Raw genomic sequence first — 20962 nt, 5'->3', positions numbered from 1 at the left:
TCACATAGCCATATGAAGGCTTGTTTTTTTGCGGGACAAGTTGTACTTTCTAATGGTACTATTTACTATTGCATGCAATGTACTGGGATGCTGGGGAAAAAATCCAAATGGGGTAAAATTGAAAAAAAAAAACGCAATTCCGCCACAGTCTTATGGGTTTTGTTTTTACGCTGTTTTTTCTATGTGCCAAAACTGACCTGTTACCTTCATTCTTCGTGTCAGTACGATTACAGCGATACTCCGTCTATATAGGTTTTCTTATGCTTTAATACTGAAAAGAAAAACTGAATAAATACTGAAAAACTTTGGGGAAATTTTATTTTTCTTTGCGTCGCAATATTCTGACCCCCATAACTTTTTTTATAGTTACTGCTATGGAGCTGTGTGAGGGCTATTTTTTTGCAGGGCAATCTGTACTTTTTGTTGATCCCATTGTGCAGTGTGTATGACTTTTTGATCACTTTTTATTCAATTTTTTGGGAAGTGAAACTACAAAAAAAAAACATCAATTTAGATTTTTTACGGCATTCACCATACCGGATGAATACATTTGTATTTTAATAGTTCAGGTGCTTTGGGTCATGGCAATGCTAATGATGCTTATTTGTTTCATTGTCTGTATAGTACTCGATCACATAGCCTGTTCTCGTGAGATTTACCAAATCGTCTTCTCCCTGGCTTAAAAAAAAAAAAGCAATAGCATCTGCAGCAGGCAGAATCCATAGTAAGATATTAGTTTAAAAAATCCCATGAAAGGTCCTTTTTAATATACAGTGCATTCAGGACCTCTTCACGTTTTAAGTTGCGGCCTTGTGCTAAAATAAAAAAAAAAAAATATCAACTTTACCCATGATTCCCCTTAATAAAAAAAAAGGAAAACAGAATTTTAGAAAATGTTTGCACATTTAAAAGGAAAAACAAAAATTTTGCATGAACGTAAGAATTCAGACCCTTTGCTATGAAGCTAAGAAATTTAGCTCTAAGGGCCTCCCATTTCTCTTGATCATCTTTGAGATGTTTCTACACCTTGATTGGAGTCACCTGTGGTAAACTCAGCTGATTGGACATGATTTGGAAGGACACAGCCCTGTCTATATAAGGTCTCACAACTGAAAGTGCATATCAGAGCAAAAACCAAGTCATAAGGAGGAAAGAACTGCCTGTAGAGCTCAGAGACAGGATTGTGTGGAGGCACAGGTCTGGAGAAGGGGACAAAAACATTTTTTTCTGCTTCACTGAAAGTTCTGTAAGAGCACAGTGGCCTCCATAATTCTTAAATGAAAGAGGTTTGGACCAACCAGGACTTTTCCTGGTAAGAGAAGTGGCTGAGAACCCAATGGTCACTCTGGCTGAGCTCCAAAGAGCCTGTGAACAGATGGGAGAAACTTCCAAAAGGTCAACCATTACTACAAAAAAAAAAACATGAAAGTTTGTAAAAAAGCACCTAAAGGACTCTCAGACTGTGAGAAACAAGATTCTCTGGTCTGATGAAACCAAGACTGAACTTTCTTTCCTCAATTCTAAGCGTCATGTTTGGAGAAAACCAGGCACTGCTCATCACCTGCCCAATTTCCTCCCTACAGTGAAGCATGGTGGTGACATCATCATGCTGTGGGGGTGTTTTTTAGAGGCTGGGACAGGGAGACTGGTCAGGGTTGAGAGAAAGCTGAATGGAGCAAAGTACGGAGATATTCTTAATGAAAACCTGATCCAGAGTGCTGTGGACCTCAGACTGGGCAAAGGTTCATCTTCCAACAAGACAACGACCCCAAGCACACAACCAAGACAACACAGGAGCAGCTTAGGGACAACTCTGTGAATGTCCTTGAGTGTCCCAGCCAGAGCCTTGAATCCAATCGATATCCCTGGAGAGACCTGAAAATGGCTGTTCACCGATGGTCCCAATCCAACCTGACAGAGTCTCAGAGGATCTGCAGAGAAGAATGGCAAAAAAAATCCCCAAATCCAGATGTGCAAACCTTGTAGCATCATCCAGAAGAAGACTGGAGGCTGTAATCTCAATACACTTGCAAAGATTTCGACCTTCCTGTTGTCACTTTATGGGATATTGAGTGCAGAATGATGGGGAAAACTTGATTTGTTTCTACTTTAGCAGAAGGATGCAACATAACAAAATGTGAAAAAACTGAAAGGATATGAAGACTTTCCAATCGCGCTGCATGTGATTTTGTTTAGCTGGGGGAATGCACAAAAAAGCAATTCCCTTTTTTATGCCATTCATTATTTAGCTTAGATGATATGATTTATTATGTTTATTATGTGGGCATTTACAAATATAAGGATATCAAATATTTGGATTTGTGTTACTTTTGGGGACTTTTTTGCACTTTAAAGCTCTGTCTGACGACAAATCCATTGGCTACTCTACAGAAGGGGTCAAGGGAACTTCCATTTGCTATGTAATATGCTGGCTCGTCACACTACACCAGGGGTCAGCAACCTCCGGCACTCCAGGTGTTTGTGAAACTACATCTCCCATCATGCATACTTGATTGGCTGTTCTCTGAACACCCACAGAGGTGAAAGGAGCATGCTTGGAGTTGTAGTTTTAACAACAGCTGGGAGTGCCGGAGGTTGCTGATCCCTGCACTACACAGGAAACAGGAAAAATGAAAAGAATGCGGAAAAACATGCAAAATCCAAAACAAGCCAGAAAAGGTGGAAGATGGTGTGCAGACAAGAGAGGCTATCAGCTATGTTGGTGGTGAAAGACCTGTTGTTACACAGAAGATATCATAAGGAAAGATATACGTGAAATCATAATCGTTACGACCCAATGATCCAAGGGTTTGTGTATTGGGTATTCTATAGAATCTTCAGAAATAGACGATTAACTGTCATTGTGCATTCATAGAATGCTGTTCCAGGTGAGGGTTTTACTTGCTGGATAAGAAGTAACCCGCCCAACAAACAGGATTATATAAATAGGCTGAATACAGTTTTACGCCTTGAAAGGGGAGTCTATGTCAAGAGAAAATGTCCCAACAAATTCCTGTTGATATGGATGGGCTGGGTGGAGAACGGGAGTTTGGTTTCTGAGGCTCTATCAAGAGACTGCAGACGACGAGGGCAATTTTCCCTATTGGGCCAGATGTCTTAGCACATGCTGTTGAATGGGGGACGTCGTTAGATCACTTTAATTTCAGCTCTCACTGAAATGGCCTTCCTGAGACGTAATTAATAGAGAAATAAAGGCACTGCAACTGTCTCTCTGTTGGATCAAGTAAAGAGGGGGGTTGGTTAAATGTTATACAATAATCTAACATTAATTCTGCAATGTCCTGTATCCTTGTAATAACATGGATCTGTCTTTCTATTCTGTACTACGATGCTTTCATGTTATCATGGCGACAGCCTCATTATGCTGGAAAGACTCTAATGTATGGACTGACGAGATATTTGTTGATGTATATAGAAAATGTATTTTGTTGATACCTTTATTGAAAATCAATAAAAACGATTTTGATTAAAAAAAAAAGATATCATAAGGAATTTCAACACCTCTATCAATCAGCAACTATTCAACAGATTCGTAATTCCTTCTCCTTTGTGACCCACAGTATTTGTGTCACCGCTAGCTCTCTGAGAAGGTCTGGCAGACGTTCTTCTCTACCTCTTGCATGATGTTCTTTGTTTTGGTTTCACTTTGTCATCTCCTTTCCTTCTCCCAGCTGTCACCTATTTACACTAATTGCCTCCCTTTATATTCCCTCCCATACTGCCTCACTTTGCGGTTTATACTACTTCCTGGATTGTGTTCACTGCTGGAGGCTGCTGCTGCTGATTCCTCAGATAAGAATTTTTCCTTTATTTGTGTTTCCTTGCTGGCTTAATTCTAGGTGACCCTGACTCCGTCCGTATTAAGTGCAGGGAGCCGGTGGTCGTGTCCCCTCACTATTATAGGGTTTTCAGGTGTCACATAGTATTAGGTACGTGGGCATGCAATCATCTACCATAAAGATCTTTGCATGGGCATAGCAGTCAGGGAGAGCTCTAGGGGTTTTATAGGGCTCACCCATATGCTCCTTAGTTTGGGATCAAGCCAGTCGGATGTTTATTTATAAGTTCCAGCTTTCTGCAACACCATCCATGACAATTTGGGAGAAGTCAATTCCGACTTGCTTTTATTGCTATATGTGGACCTACTCCCCTTAGAGCGCAGATTACCTGGTCATTCATGAGGGTGGCAATGTGAGTGGTCTTCCCTCCAGGAGCAGCACACATATCCAACACCCGCTCACCAGGTTGAGGATTTAAAACATGGCTGACGACCGCAGACGGTAAGTTCTATGAACAGATATAGGATTGAAAATAGAAATTAAAATCCCTCTTGCCGATTTCCATTATTACCCTAATTGACCCCTTTAGTTTTTGCCACATATGACTGTACTAGAAACCCATAATTCCCCTTTCCCCGCCTGGAGGCTCTCTGTGCATGTGGAGAATCATCTTCAGACCCCTAGATTAATATAGTAGATGGAAGAAAGGGAGGAGGGGGATGCGGCTGCAATGTCCTTCTCTTTGAGAGGCTGCATGAGGTGAGGGGAGGGGGGCTGAAGTATGAGGATATCTGACTGCTGAGCACAGCACTTGCATCATGTCGGGATGATTCATGGGGGGGTCTTTAATTTGGACATATATACATTTTTTTTATCTGAATATATGAAACCTAAAAGAATTTCACACCTTAGACAGGTAGTGCAATAAATATGTCATCGGTACCTCCTCCGGGATCCCACCTATCACAAGAAGATGAGTCCCCTGACCCCCAGTTCTTCAAGCTAGGCCTGATCCCATTCCTCCCAATAAGACCTCATGCACACGACCGTATATTGGGGTCTTATCTGGATTTTACAGATCGGCCCCAAAATACGGTTGTATTGTGATGGGTCGGCGGATCCGGATTTTGCGGCCAGGACATACGGATGCGGAAAACACAAGGATCATCCATGCGCTTTCCGCATCTATATGCTCGTTCCACAAAAAGATAAAATATGTCTTCAAAATGCGGACCACAGACCCACTGAAATCAATGGATCCACCAAAATTGTGGATGCAACACAGACGGTATTGGTATTTTGCGGAACCGCAATTTGTAAACCGGAAAATATGGTCGTGTGCCATAGATGTCTGGTAGGTAGGGTCCAAATTTTAGAACTTCCACTTAGGCCCTCATGCACGTGACCGTATCCATTTTGCTGTCCAGAATTCATGGATCTTCAAAATACGCATGCACTGCGGATCTGTGATTTGCAGATCGCAAAATAAATCCGGTCGTGTGCACGGAGCCAAGTGGAAGTTCCAATGTTTGGACCCCAACTATCAGGCATCTATGGTGGACCCTGTAGATATGCCACAAATGTCTAAAGGGGGAATGCTAGGTCTAGTACAATATTAAACGTATGTGAGCGTTACCTGCAAGAAAATGTATCCTGGAAGGATGTTATCAAAAGACGGACTTAAGTACACAGGTTCAGTCATTCTGATGCCTTTTCCCCTACGAAAGAGAAGAAGGGGTAACATGGGTAACAGGCGCTGTAAGCTGTAAACCTATATATACAAATCTGATGTTGGCTGATTGAGCTTCCTAATAACTTCCTAATATACAGTGTCTTGAAAATGGGTCCCAGAGCCGTGTACCCCACCAGGTTCTGGACCTTCTTTTAACAAACCAAAGACAAATAAAATAAGTTGTAAGTATTCCCCAGCAAGATGATGCCCGAGCTCGGAAATCTTACTGTCTACATGCAGGCACAGCGACGTCTCCCGGAAAACCTTGTGGAGACGCATCAGCGCTAATGCCAGGGACCGATGCAGGAGTCACCAATTCCAACCAATCAGGGCGCTCCTTACATTTTCCAAAGAGCTTCTAAAAATGAAAGCTGGAATCTAAACGGTTGCAACTGAGTAGGGTAAGGCCAAGCAGGATGGCACTGACAATGGCACAACCATCTATTAAACACTCATTTGGACCCTGCCCCGTTTGGCCTTACCATAACTCTCCTTTTACACGTATTTATTAAAGGGGTATAATCTTGAAAATGTATAGTACATCCACAGGATATATTATAAATGCCCACCTCTAGGACCCACACCGCTCTCCAGAATCGGACCACTGTCTGAATGGAGAGGTGGCTGTGATTACCGAAACGGATGAGCTCACTAAGCTACTACACAGAAGGGAGTTACAGAAATGGAGCGCAGTGAGCACTGCTGTATCTGTGATGCCGGCCATCTTTCTATTCCTTCTGGTGGTGGCCCGCCATCCAGGAACAGGGGTGGGACACCAGAGAATAAGACATTTATGACATATTCTGTGTTCGGTAAATGTCTGAGACTACCCCTTTAAGGACAGCATTTAAAGGAAATGTGTCACCAATTTTTTTTCTTCTGCTAATTAAAACCAGATAGTGACCCATCCCCTTTTTTCAAATCTGTTTATTTTTTTTCTAATTGCAGATTTTTTTTTTATTCTATCTCCTGAACATGATTATGGGGGCGGCCATCTTGCCTGAGCTGTTCCTAACAGCATTTAGAGAGAATTAAGAAAATTCCTTTACGGCAGCCCCCATGGGCCATAGACACAATGGTCAGGAGGGGACCTCGGTGACTTCTATGGGAGAGTTTTCTGGGCATGCTCTGTGACCTGTGCAGAGGTCATTGTACGAGGGAAGAAGAGATAAGATTTCACCATCACCTATTGTAAATGGTGGATCCTGTCTTATCTATACATAGAGGTGATATCATTACAGGCAGGATCACATCGTTACATAGTTGTTAAGGTTGGAAAAAAGACAAAAGTCCATCAAGTCCAACCTGTAATCCTGCTATATCGATCCCTGGATCAATGTCCATCTTCATTTTAAAAAGGGTTAGGCCAAAGGGAAAGGGTGCGTAGGACAAGATTTCTGTACATTGCCATAAGCCTCAATGTTATTTTGAATTAAAAAGTCATCTAAACCTTTTTTGAAGCATCTCCTGTATTTAAATCACTGCAAAAGGTGCACCACAATGATATGCAACTGACCGTACTGGCCGATCCCTCAGGCTGATGTTAAGAACGGAGACTTTTACCAATGTATTCCAGTCAGGAACACAACGGAACCCTTTTGCACCTCCGTCAAGGTATCTCAGCGTGGCATGGGTCCTACCACTAAACTACCTACGGAGTGTGACCACGGCCTGAGAGGTGCTAAGATACCCCCACACAGTGGCGTTGCTAGGGCTGGTGTCACCCGGTGCGGTAGAAAATGGTGTCACCCCCTTCCCCCCCCACCCACTCCCCGAAGCAAATTTTTTAGCCATATATGGGGGCTATGGTGGTGCTACTGCCATAGAGGGCATCCGTTAGCTCAGCAGACCCCCCCCCCCCCCCTAGCAGTCAGAGCCTGGTCTCGGGAGGGGCACTTCCAGATGATTTTCTGTCCACCACCACAAAACAATGGTGCTTATAGAACAGACTACACAGTGTAGCGGTATACTGTACATTGTGGGGCACAGTGTAGCGGTATACTGTACATTGTGGGGCACAGTGTATAGGTATACTGTATATTGTGTGGCACAGTGTAGCGGTATACTGTATATTGTGGGGCACAGTGTAGCGGTATACTGTATATTGTGTGGCACAGTGTAGAGGTATACTGTATATTGTGGGGCACAGTGTAGAGGTATACTGTATATTGTGTGGCACAGTGTAGAGGTATACTGTATATTGTGGGGCACAGTGTAGAGGTATACTGTATATTGTGTGGCACAGTGTAGCGGTATACTGTATATTGTGGGGCACAGTGTAGCGGTATACTGTATATTGTGGGGCACAGTGTAGAGGTATACTGTATATTGTGTGGCACAGTGTAGAGGTATACTGTATATTGTGTGGCACAGTGTAGAGGTATACTGTATATTGTGGGGCACAGTGTAGAGGTATACTGTATATTGTGCGGCACAGTGTAGAGATGTACTGTATATTGTGGGGCACAGTGTAGAGGTATACTGTATATTGTGGGGCACAGTGTAGCGGTATACTGTATATTGTGTGGCACAGTGTAGAGGTATACTGTATATTGTGGGGCACAGTGTAGCGGTATACTGTATATTGTGTGGCACAGTGTAGAGGTATACTGTATATTGTGGGGCACAGTGTAGAGGTATACTGTATATTGTGGGGCACAGTGTAGAGGTATACTGTATATTGTGGGGCACAGTGTAGCGGTATACTGTATATTGTGTGGCACAGTGTAGCGGTATACTGTATATTGTGTGGCACAGTGTAGTGGTATACTGTATATTGTGTGGCACAGTGTAGAGGTATACTGTATATTGTGTGGCACAGTGTAGAGGTATACTGTATATTGTGTGGCACAGTGTAGAGGTATACTGTATATTGTGTGGCACAGTGTAGAGGTATACTGTATATTGTGTGGCACAGTGTAGAGGTATACTGTATATTGTGTGGCACAGTGTAGGCTATATGTGTATAACAAACATATTTCACATAAAAACTAAGTTACTTGGCTTGGCCCTTGGGGATCTCGGACACCACTTCAACACTTTGGCCGGGGGCTCGGCGGAGCTGATGTTGTGCTTTATCCTAATGAGAAAGATTTCATAATAAGGATTTGGAGAAGGGGCAGAGGGATAGCAGAGCAGGGAGAGGCTGGTGCTGCTACTAGGGGGTCATACCATGTGGGAGTAATAAAGCCCACCATAATGCCCCCTCCCCCCCCTAGTAGAAATAATTCTCCTTTTAATGTGACAGTGCAAAAAATACCCCCTTGTAATGCCCCCAGTTGAGCTAATGTCCCCATAGTGCCCCCATAATGTCCCAGTATAAAATACCCCTATATAGTGCCCCCAGTAAATTCCCCCATAGTGCTCCTTTCCCCCTTCTTCCTGCTAGTGCCCCCCATAATGTACCAGTATAAAATGCCCCATATATAGTGCCCCTGTAGATGCCCCTCAGTGTCTGGCCTCTGATAGGCTGCCGGCCTAGTGTCCCCCATAATGCCCCCCAATAATGTGCCAGTAAGTGTCCCCATAGATGCCCCCCCATCATGTGCCAGTATCAAATGCCTCTCTCCTCCCCCCCACATGTCCCAGTATCATAGTGCCATCTCCCATCCCCCCAATGTGCCAGTATGAAGTGCCTCTCTCCTCCCCCCCACATGTCCCAGTATCATAGTGCCATCTACCCCCCAATGTGCCAGTATGAAGTGCCTCTCTCCTCCCCCCACATGTCCCAGTATCATAGTGCCATGCCATCTCCCCCCCCAAAAGTGCCAGTATCACATGCCTCCCCACCATGTCCCAGTATCATAGTGCCATTCCATCCCCCCCCAAAAAGTGCCAGTATAAAGTGCCCCCCCGCCCCCCCCCCCCCCATGTGCTAGTATCAAGTGCCTCCTGCTCCTCCCATGGCAGTAACAGTCGGGTATTAAAAAAAATAATATATAAACACTTCTACTTACCTCCATGTCAGCGATGCAGCCTCTTCCTGTGTCCCGCCCTGTATGTCCATATATGGAGTTAGTGCTTGTGTATTTCAGAAAAGCTTCTACTGGGATTCGAACCTACGACCTTCTGTATCAGAGGCAAAGCATCTAACCACACGGCCATAAGAAAAGCCTTGCTACTGACTGAAAATATATGAGACTTGTACTGTTATAGCTGTACATCTATACACATGACAGCTGCCCTAACACACCCAGCACGACTATATCTCTATATGACAGCTGTCCCAGCACACTCAGCTCTGCTATATCTCTATAAATGATAGCTGCCCCAGCACACCCAGCTCTGCTACATATGATACACATGACAGCTGCACCAGCACACTCAGCTCTACTATATCTCTATATATGACAGCTGCTCCAGCAAACCCAGCTCTGCTACATCTATACAGATGACAGCTGCCCTAACACACCCAGCACTGCTATATCTCTATGACAGCTGTCCCAGCACACTCAGCTTTGCTATATCTCTATAAATGATAGCTGCCCCAGCACACCCAGCTCTGCTACATATGATACACATGACAGCTGCACCAGCACACTCAGCTCTACTATATCTCTATATATGACAGCTGCTCCAGCAAACCCAGCTCTGCTACATCTATACACATGACAGCTGCCCTAACACACCCAGCACTGCTATATCTCTATATGACAGCTGTCGCAGCACACTCAGCTCTGCTATATCTCTATAAATGATAGCTGCCCCAGCACACCCAGCTCTGCTACATATGATACACATGACAGCTGCACCAGCACACTCAGCTCTACTATATCTCTATATATGACAGCTGCTCCAGCAAACCCAGCTCTACTACATCTATACAGATGACAGCTGCCCTAACACACCCAGCACTGCTATATCTCTATATGACAGCTGTCCCAGCACACTCAGCTTTGCTATATCTCTATAAATGATAGCTGCCCCAGCTCTGCTACATATGATACACATGACAGCTGCACCAGCACACTCAGCTCTACTATATCTCTATATATGACAGCTGCTCAAGCACACTCAGCTCTGCTATATCTCTATAAATGATAGCTGCCCCAGCACACCCAGCTCTGCTACATATGATACACATGACAGCTGCACCAGCACACTCAGCTCTACTATATCTCTATATATGACAGCTGCTCCAGCAAACCCAGCTCTACTACATCTATACAGATGACAGCTGCCCCAACACACCCAGCACTGCTACATCTAATACACATGACAGCTGCACCAGCACACTCAGCTCTACTATATCTCTATATATGACAGCTGCTCCAGCAAACCCAGCTCTGCTACATCTATACACATAACAGCTGCCCAAACACACCCAGCACTGCTACATCTAATACACATGACAGCTGCACCAGCACACTCAGCACTACTATATCTCTATATATAACAGCTGCTCCAGAAAACCCAGCTCTGCTACATCTATACACATGACAGCTGCCCTAACACACCCAGCACTGCTATATCTCTATATGACAGCTGTCCCAGCACACTCAGCTCTGCTATATCTCTATAAATGATAGCTGCCCCAGCACACCCAGCTCTGCTACATATGATACACATGACAGCTGCCCCAGCACACTCAACTCTACTATATCTCTATATATGACAGCTGCTCCAGCAAACCCAGCTCTGCTACATCTATACACATGACAGCTGCCCTAACACACCCAGCACTGCTATATCTCTATATGACAGCTGTCGTAGCACACTCAGCTCTGCTATATCTCTATAAATGATAGCTGCCCCAGCACACCCAGCTCTGCTACATATGATACACATGACAGCTGCACCAGCACACTCAACTCTACTATATCTCTATATATGACAGCTGCTCCAGCAAACCCAGCTCTGCTACATCTATACACATGACAGCTGCCCTAACACACCCAGCACTGCTATATCTCTATATGACAGCTGTCCCAGCACACTCAGCTCTGCTATATCTCTATAAATGATAGCTGCCCCAGCACACCCAGCTCTGCTACATATGATACACATGACAGCTGCACCAGCACACTCAGCTCTACTATATCTCTATATATGAAAGCTGCTCCAGCAAACCCAGCTCTACTACATCTATACACATGACAGCTGCCCCAACACACCCAGCACTGCTACATCTAATACACATGACAGCTGCACCAGCACACTCAGCTCTACTATATCTCTATATATGACAGCTGCTCCAGCACACCCAGCTCTGCTACATCTATACACGACAGCTGCCCAAACACACCCAGCACTGCTACATCTAATACACATGACAGCTGCACCAGCACACTCAGCACTACTATATCTCTATATATAACAGCTGCTCCAGCAAACCCAGCTCTGCTACATCTATACACATGACAGCTGCCCTAACACACCCAGCACTGCTATATCTCTATATGACAGCTGTCCCAGCACACTCAGCTCTGCTATATCTCTATAAATGATAGCTGCCCCAGCACACCCAGCTCTGCTCCATATGATACACATGACAGCTGCACCAGCACACTCAACTCTACTATATCTCTATATATGACAGCTGCTCCAGCAAACCCAGCTCTACTACATCTATACACATGACAGCTGCCCAAACACACCCAGCACTGCTACATCTAATACACATGACAGCTGGAGCAGCTGTCATATATAGAGATATAGTAGAGCTGAGTGTGCTGGTGCAGCTGTCATGTGTATCATATGTAGCAGAGCTAGGTGTGCTGGGGCAGCTAACATTTATAGAGATATAGCAGAGCTGAGTGTGCTGGGACAGCTGTCATATAGAGATATAGCAGTGCTGGGTGTGTTAGGGCAGCTGTCATGTGTATAGATGTACAGCTATAACAGTACAAGTCTCATATATTTTCAGTCAGTAGCAAGGCTCTTCTTATGGCCGTGTGGTTAGATGCTTTGCCTCTGATACAGAAGGTCGTAGGTTCGAATCCCAGCAGAAGCTTTTCTGAAATACACAAGCACTAACTCCATATATGGACATACAGGAAGAGGCTGCATCCGCAGTGCTTTGCCTCTGATACAGAAGGTCAAGGGTTCAAATCCCAGACACATCTTTCCCTCTCCTGAGGACGGCAATACAAGTGGTTCGTAAATGCCGGCCCTGCTGGTGTCACCCGGTGCCCCCCTTGCAACGCCACTGCCCCCACATACCTCCATCTCCTGTATTTGCTGTGACCAGCTCCTGCGGCTATTCCAGAGATCCACAATGCACGGGCACCGTCCGCGGGGCCGCCGCATGGGGATCATGGACCCATTCACTTGAATGGGTCCGCGATGCCTCCGTTTTGCAAAAAGATGTTCTTTCTTTTTGCGGTGCGGAGGCACGGAACAGAACCGTAGTGCTTCAGTAGCGCTCCGTAGTGCTTCAGTAGTGTTCCGTTCTGTATCTCCAGATTTGCAGACCCATTGAAGTGAATGCACACGGAACGGTGCCCGTGTATTGCGGGTCCGCAATACGGCAACGGGCAGCACACGTTCGTGTGAACAAGCCCTTACTGTAATGAATGCTTGTCGCCTCTTATAACTCAATCTTCTTGCCTCCAGGCGCAGGGAGTGGCCCCTTGTTTTTTGAGGGGGTTTAACACAGAATAGCTTCTCTTGATATTTTTTGCATGGTCCGTTTATATATTTGTACAGGTTAATCATCTCCCCCCCTTAGGCTACTTTCACACTCGCGTCTGGTGCGGATCAGTCATGGATCTGCACAAACGCTTCCGTTCAGATAATACAACCGCATGCATCCATTCAGAACGGATCCGTTTGTATTATCTGTAACATACCCAAAACGGATCCGTCTTGAACACCATTGAAAGTTAATGGGGGACGGATCCGTTTTCTATTGTGCCAGATTGTGTCAGTGAAAACAGATCCGTCCCCATTGACTTACATTGTGTGTCAGGACGGATCTGTTTGCCTCTGCATCGTCAGAGCGCAATGGAGGCGGAACGGAGGCAAACTGATGCATTCTGAGCGGATCCTTTTCCATTCAGAATGGATTAGGGCAAAACTGATCCGTTTTGGACCGCTTGCGAGATCCCTGAACCGATCTCACAAACGGAAAGCGAAAACGCCAGTGTGGAAGTAGTCTTAGACGTCTTTTTTCAAGGCTAAACAAATTCAGTTCATTTAATCTTTGCTCATAACTAAGTTTAGTTGCTCTTCTCTGTATTTTTTCTAACTCCAGGGCATCCTTTCTATGTACTGGTGCCAAGAACTGAACTGCGTATTCCAGATGAGGCCGCACCAACGCTAAAGGGGCGGCCACTGTGAAAGTTACTGTTATTTAATATAAAATTGCAATAAATAAATACCCGAGCAACGCCGGGTCATCAGCTAGTGAGTTAAATAATAGAGGACCCAGCACTGAACCTTGGGGTACACCGTTTATAATCGGGGACCATTCAGAGTAGGAATCATTGACCGCAACTATTTGGATTGAAAATTTTCTTCATGATCGTATCCAATTACAAATTATATTTTCTAAACCAATAGACCTCAATTTACCCATTAGTCGTCTGTGTGGGACAGTATCAAACGCCATTGCAAAGTCCAAAAACACAATATCGACAATTCCCTCTGTTCAGTCTTCTACTCACCTCCTCATAAAAACAAATCAGGTTAGGCTACTTTCACACTCGCGTTTGGTGCGGATCCGTCATGGATCTGCACAGACGGATACGTTTAGATAATACAACCGTCTGCATCCGTTCAGAACGGATCCGTTTGTATTATCTTTAACATAGCCAAGACGGATCCGTCTTGAACACCAGTGAAAGTCAATGGAGGGCGGATCCGTTTTCTATTGTGCCAGATTGTGTCATAGAAAACGGATCCGTTCCCATTGACTTACATTGTGTGTCAGGACGGATCCGTTTGGCTCAGTTTCATCAGATAGACACCGAAATGCTGCAAGCAGCGTTTTGGTGTCGGCCTCCAGAGCGGAATGGAGACGGAACTGAGGCAAACTGATACATTCTGAGCGGATCCTTATCCATTCAGAATGCATTAGGGCAAAACTGATCCGTTTTGGACCGCTTGTGAGAGCCTTGAGCGGATCTTACAAACGGAAAGCCAGAACGCCATTGTGAAAGTAGACTTAGTTTGACAGCTTCTGTTCTTAGCAAAACCATGTTGGCTATCACTTATTATTATTGACAGTTACATAATCCTGTATGTAGTCCCGTAGAAGGCCCTCAAACATTTTTCCCACTATGGATGTTAAGCTTACTGTTCTATAATTTCTTGATGAAGACCTAGCACCCTTTTTGAAAACGGGCACCACATTCGCCTTGCGCCAGTCTCTTGGTACAATGCCTGTCATTAAAGGGAACCTGTCATCTCTAATTGACCTATTAAACTCAGCCCTAAGAATTAATAAATGTGTTTCCACAGTCATATACATCTTATCCAGACTCCAATCTGCAGCCTTTTTGACCATCTAATCATCTATTTTATACTTCCCGCCATATATGCTAATGTGCCCAAAAGAGTCATATTTTACCTCTCACAGACAAGAGGAGTCACATCTTTCCAGAGTCATCTTCTTCATCTCCGCCTTAGAAACGCCCACAGCCATGTAATCCCGCGCAATCGCATTACTCTGCATACTGAAAACGAGGTGGTGCTGGTTTTGGAGCGCAACCACGTCATATACGTCAAGGCCAACGTAATTGCACAGTCTCAAATTCCTTCCGGACTCCCCGTGCCCAATAGTAGTCAGTGGATCGCTGTGGGGTAGGAACTCTAGCGCTGGATCTACTATGGCTGGGGGACAGGATTGTTCGGAACTTTCTAGGACGTTGTGGCGTGAGGGGGAGGATACATAAAAGAAGCTATTTTATTGGTGGAAGGAAAAGAGAGGAGAGCGCATGCGCGCGATTTAAGAAGAAAGAACGAGATCTATTGAAGATTCTATGAATAGGGGGCGGGGAATAGGCTATGACGTTCTGATGAAGTCGAAAGCATTATGCTAATATTTTTTTTTTTGCATTTATGTATTTGAAGAATGTTTTGGGGTTGTTCTTACTTTGGCCACCTGTATTTCATTGTGTATTTTTGATTATTTTATTACCCCCTTTTTACTTTTTAAAGGCTACAGCTGACCCCTCCGATTTGTATTTCTTAAAGGCCCTTTTTTTTTGCCATTTATTTGACTTTTCACACTATTTGTAAGCCATGTGGGGTATAATTTTCTTTGCTTGCACTTGTTACCTCTAGGAATGTATTTAACAATATACTTATCCAAAGTAGATTTAAAGCACTCCCATTTAGCATTAGTGTCATTATGTGACAATAGTTGCTCCCAGTCTATGTCCTGAAGTGCAGCCCTCAACCATGGGAAATTCGCCTTTTTGAAATTAAAGGGGTTCTGCACTTTCATTTAACTGATGATCTATCCTCTGGATAGATCATCAGCTTCTGATCAGCGGGGGTCCGACACCCAGGGTCCGCGCCCACGCTAGTTGATACTAGTCGTGACGTCAGTGGGCCGGCGGCCTAGCGGTAAACAGTGAGAAGGTCGCGGCGCTGCTGGAGCGCCGCTGCCTTCTCAAACAGCTGATCGGCGGGGGTCCTGGGTGTCACACTTACTTTCATATCATGACGGATAAGTAGGTAACTGCAGTAAAGTGATCCGTACAAACCAAGAATTGGCGCCAATTATTAGGCTTAGTGTCCGGTGCGAAAACTGCAGGATGTTATGTTTTTTGTTTAAAAGGTTCTCCGGGCTTTTACTATTGATGATCTATCCTCAGAATAGGTCATCAATATCAGATTGTCTGGGGTCCGACACCCGGCGCTCCCTCCAATCAGCTGTATGAAGAGAAGGCATGCACAGTGTGTGGGTGCCGTCTCCCTTCTCTCTTTCTGCTCGCTGCTGCTATGTCTATGGCGAGCAGGAAGAGAAACGGGAGACGGCACACACACACGGGTGTCCGACCCCAGACAATCTGATATTGATGACCTATTCTGAGGATAGGTCATCAATAGTAAAAGCCGGTAGAACCCCTTTAAATTATAGATATTGACGTGGAAAATGAACAAGATCATCAAAAATTAGTTAAACTTAAAAATGTGATTTAAGCAATAGGTGATTTTCTGATGACACATTCCCTTGGAAGCAATTTGCACAATGACAGAGCTGAGGAAATGTACACAGAGAAGACATCGCCTTGAGAAAATATACACTGCTTGCAAGGCGTGACTATGCAAACCTTAGGTTGTTTTCTCAGTAATAATTACATAACATATGAAAGGGGTTTTCTGGGAATTACATATCGATTCTTTATCCTCAGGATAAGTCATTGATATGAGATCCGAGGTCCGACTCCCGGCATCTCCGCAGTGCCGCACATTGTACAGTGGCTGTGCTTGGTACTGCAGCTCCATCCCAGTCACTTAATTGCGACTGAGCCTCACATAGACCATGTGAGCGATGGATGTGATGCCACAGACCAAGGAAGAGGCCGCATTGCTCGGCTGAGCATCGCAGCCCGTTCAAATAGCAAAGTGCTGGTGTTATGCAAGTGGGTGTGGACCGGCTATACCTTGGAGAGGCGTGACTAAGCAACTACCTGGTCTTCACTACAGCCTGTAGTGACGAGGGTAGGCTTGGGCCGTTAGGGTAGTCACCAGGTACTAGAGCAATCTCCAGGTGTGTGGCAGCTGACCTGGGGGTCAGAGATACCGGTGTAAAGCACTGAGGGGAAAGACGTAGTCAAGAAGTCCGGAGTCAAGGCAGGCAGCAGGCAAGCAATGTCTATAATCAAAGTCCAAGGTCAATCAAGCGAAGTCCGTTGAATCGAGAAGCAGGGTCCGGTACACAGTAAAGCAGAAACTTCAAAACACCTTCACACAAGGAACTAGACAAGTGACCAAGATTGCTCAGGCGCCTTCCTGGGGCAGGAATCCCCTTTAAATACTTCCTGCAACTCAGCCATAGGCTGGGGAGATAGAGGACGTGTACATGCCACCTCACAAGGGAGGAGAGACACTCCTGTGCATGCCCTAACAAACAGTACAGGAAGTAAGCTCTGACATGGAGCACAGATAGAACCGTTAAGCTATCAGCACTTGTCAGCACGGCGCATGGCAGCAGGAGGGAAAGGGGGAGTCCGGCGCCCGTGTCCCCAGATAAGGGCAGCAGCGCAGGCATGGACTGCTGGGCTAACAGCCGGAAGTCGGATCCTCACCGATCTCATATAGATGACCTAACCAGATGCTGCCTCTATTTTTTATTTTTGTGTATCCAGAGGATAGCCCATCAATATTGAATTAAATTACCTTTAAGAAGATGGCCCTCTCTCCTTCTGTACCAGTTTGTAACTCGTCTTGTTTATGATTAGTGCAATTGTCTGTATTATGTATGTGCACCGCTTATCATATGTACAGCGCTATAATAATAAATAATAATGTGATATCTTTATCATTCACATAACATTTTCTTCTCCATTCATCCAACATTTGCCACAGGATGTAATTCCACTCCCAAGTCGCTATAGGTAGCGGCAAACACTGCAGTGCATGTAGATTCTCATCCTGTGGGCAATCTTGGAGGAAAAACCTCTAATTTGAGTGCTGGATTTTACACTGACATTGGTAACTATGACTGCGCTGCAAGCACCCCTGTATTTTTACCCTGTTCAGTATCTTCTACTTACTTTATGGGGCTGGCTGAACAGAAGATTTCTGCCCGACTTAACTCTGAAATTCCATTCCCGATAAATACTTTGGTCCCCTCGAACTCTGTGGCGCCGCGCTTACACTGTCCCTCAATGTCTGAGTAAACCGAGACCTTGTCCCCCGCCTTCATCCCTGTAGTTAACAAGAGAAAAAGTTTTAAAACTTAAATGCCGTGCAGGTATAGGTCATTCCCAAACAATGAAAAGTTTGGCGATATTCTAGAGCACAAGAACATTCTTTCTTATATCCAGAGGCTGAAAACCTCATTAGACACCATCTTTGTCATGCTGATATCGTCCTTCTGTAGCAATAATCTCAGAGAGACACAAACTTTTAAAGGGAGAGCAAAGTAATATCAGTTTCTGCTGCACAGGGAAGGCTTTATCTGCAAGGTAATGCTTATTAGAATAGTAGGTGGAGGACTGAAATAACCCTCCCCCCAAGGAGAGATAGGATCCCCCAAATTCTGACTTAGGCCTCTCACCCAGTTAAGTCAGTACTCTCTTCTCTGCACTGATGAAGGGCAATCACTCCGAAACAGCTGTCGGCAGATGAGATGCTGGCTTATTTAATATCCGAGTCATGTCTAAAGGGTCGAACATTGACTTATAGGACAGCTACCATACATCTGGTGGCATTAGAGGCAGAGCTTGTGAAGAGCTCATTTGCATCCCTTTCTTCCCAGAATTCCAGAGGAGAATGTATGGCCTATACGTCTCCTCACACCGACTAAGGTGCTCTCTCCCCAAGGCGAGATAGTACCCCCCAAATCCTGACAGAGTGAAGGTTCTCTAGTTCTCATCATAGGAATAGGTAAAGATGCAAACAGAGGAGCCCTGACCAGCCACACTACTGGGATAGCATAGGGCAGGTGCCGTGCTCTACTGGAGTCACCACCCCTCACTTCTCTCTGGCCTGACTGCTGGTCTGACAAACAGAGTTAAGTGAGACTCCGGACAGGAACTTGTATACATGGAGTGAAAAATTATATCCATTCATTTTGTATTTAGAAGTAAACTAAAAATGTGTTGGTTGACCGCTTGTTACGGCGCTGCTTGGAGAAAGCCAAACCAGTGCCACCATTAAGGTGAAAAGGTAGCATTATTCAGGAAATGGTCTGCGCGTTTCGAGGCTAGAAAATCCCTCTTCATCAGGACAATATACTTTTACAATACAATACTCGCTTTAAAAAAAGCTGCGGTTTTGGCGCGCAGGCCGGTTGGGAAGGGCTGGAGGCGTTCTTACTATGAATGACAATGCCTCATTTAAGATCGGAGCGCCGTATCTGAAGCGCTGCTTATATGTCGTTTGTGGAAGTAGTGCAGGGGGTGACTGCGATCTATTTTCATTGGATATGTTACTACTTTATTGTTATACAACGTATCATTGTAGAAAAGCTGTATCCGTTCTCAAATAAACATTAATCTGTTGCCAACCTGCTGTAGTATATGAAATCACAGCAGCCGGCCGCGATGTACAATAATCATGGGTTTGGATGCGGGGTGCCCGATTCAAAGTAGGTTGTAGAGCGAGATACATAGAAAGTTATGTATATATTTAGATATATTGAAATCAAAGGGAAGTGTTAATTCATCTATTATGAGGCCGAATATTGACTTGAAGTATCCGGCGGTGGCCTCAGGGTACGGGAGTGAGGTCTGAGCCTGCCCGGTGCGTGTATTTAAAATGTCACGGATAGAATTCACATATATGCTGTTAATATGTGATGTGGGAGCATTATGGCCCCCACGATTACCACATCCCACACACACAATTATACTTGAGAGGTCGACGGGAGCACCATAGCACAATCCAGCCACAAGAGTGGATGTAGTAGACATGTTAAATCTCACAATGACTTTTTGTTAAGACCAGAGGCCGATTGGGGATAGACCCTACAGGGAAATGTCCCGGTGGGCTGATGCTCTACGCCCGCAGTTGCCCTCTGGAACTTAACTGTATCACCATCCTCAGGACAATGATACAGTTGAATATTGTGGAGAGGGCAGCAGTATTTTGTGCTGCACTGTGGTATTTGATTCTGCTGCTAAGGTATTGCAGGTCCTGTCTACTTCTGTTATCTCTGCCTACTTGTGTTGCCCTGTCTTCTATCAATGTAGTTTTGCCTACAACATGGGGCCACTTTTCGTTTTTTTTTATTTCCAGGGCCACTGGAAGTTCCCAATCCGCCCCTGCTTAAGACAATGCATTTATTGCTTCATCTGACTGGTGGAGTAGACGGCTGAAAGCCTGGAAGGTGTGGAGACAATCTTGTTTGCCAGTACTGGGTCCTGTAACATTTGGACAGCTCAATATTGTCAGATGATACCACCAGGCATTGCTCTCACATTTTGAGGCAGACTGAATCCCAGCAGAGTAGACATGGGCCCCTCTGAGGACGGCACTTCCGCACTGGGCCCCGACAATCGCTTGTACTGGATGTTGCTTCAACGCTTTCCTGCAGATAAGAGCAGAAATACATGAAAAGACACAGAATTACCCAGAAATCACGTCACGGAATATCACATGTTAGAAGAGGAAAATACAGTATATGTTAAAATTAATTAATTAAGTTGCAACCCAGAAAGACCACAGCGCGTATACACAAGTATCTAATATAGTGAGTATTCCTTGTACATTGAAAAGATCACGGCTTGACTCAATGCAGGTTTCGGTGGCAAGTGTAAAGTGAGGTAACAGGCTTGTAGAAACAGTGACCGGGCTGCAGCCCTACCTATAA

General features: G+C 44.8%; 1 protein-coding gene across 2 annotated transcripts in view; it reads right to left on the bottom strand.

Moving 5' to 3' along the window:
• Window positions 1-20962, bottom strand: part of NSUN6 (NOP2/Sun RNA methyltransferase 6) — a 43672-nt gene that overhangs the window by 5391 nt on the left and 17319 nt on the right. For both annotated transcript variants that reach the window (XM_040434488.1, XM_040434489.1), the window contains exons 5-8: window positions 20571-20680; window positions 18201-18354; window positions 5437-5518; window positions 4189-4308 (exon numbers count right to left, since the gene is read on the bottom strand). In XM_040434488.1, the coding sequence (XP_040290422.1) occupies window positions 4189-4308; window positions 5437-5518; window positions 18201-18354; window positions 20571-20680 (466 nt within the window). The remainder of the gene's footprint in view (window positions 1-4188; window positions 4309-5436; window positions 5519-18200; window positions 18355-20570; window positions 20681-20962) is intronic.

This window comes from Bufo bufo, chromosome 5 (assembly GCF_905171765.1).
Source record: "Bufo bufo chromosome 5, aBufBuf1.1, whole genome shotgun sequence".
NCBI classification, from domain to species: Eukaryota; Metazoa; Chordata; class Amphibia; order Anura; family Bufonidae; genus Bufo; species Bufo bufo.
The sequence above is the reverse complement of the archived record's forward strand: the minus strand, read 5'-3'. Positions and strand labels throughout refer to the sequence as shown.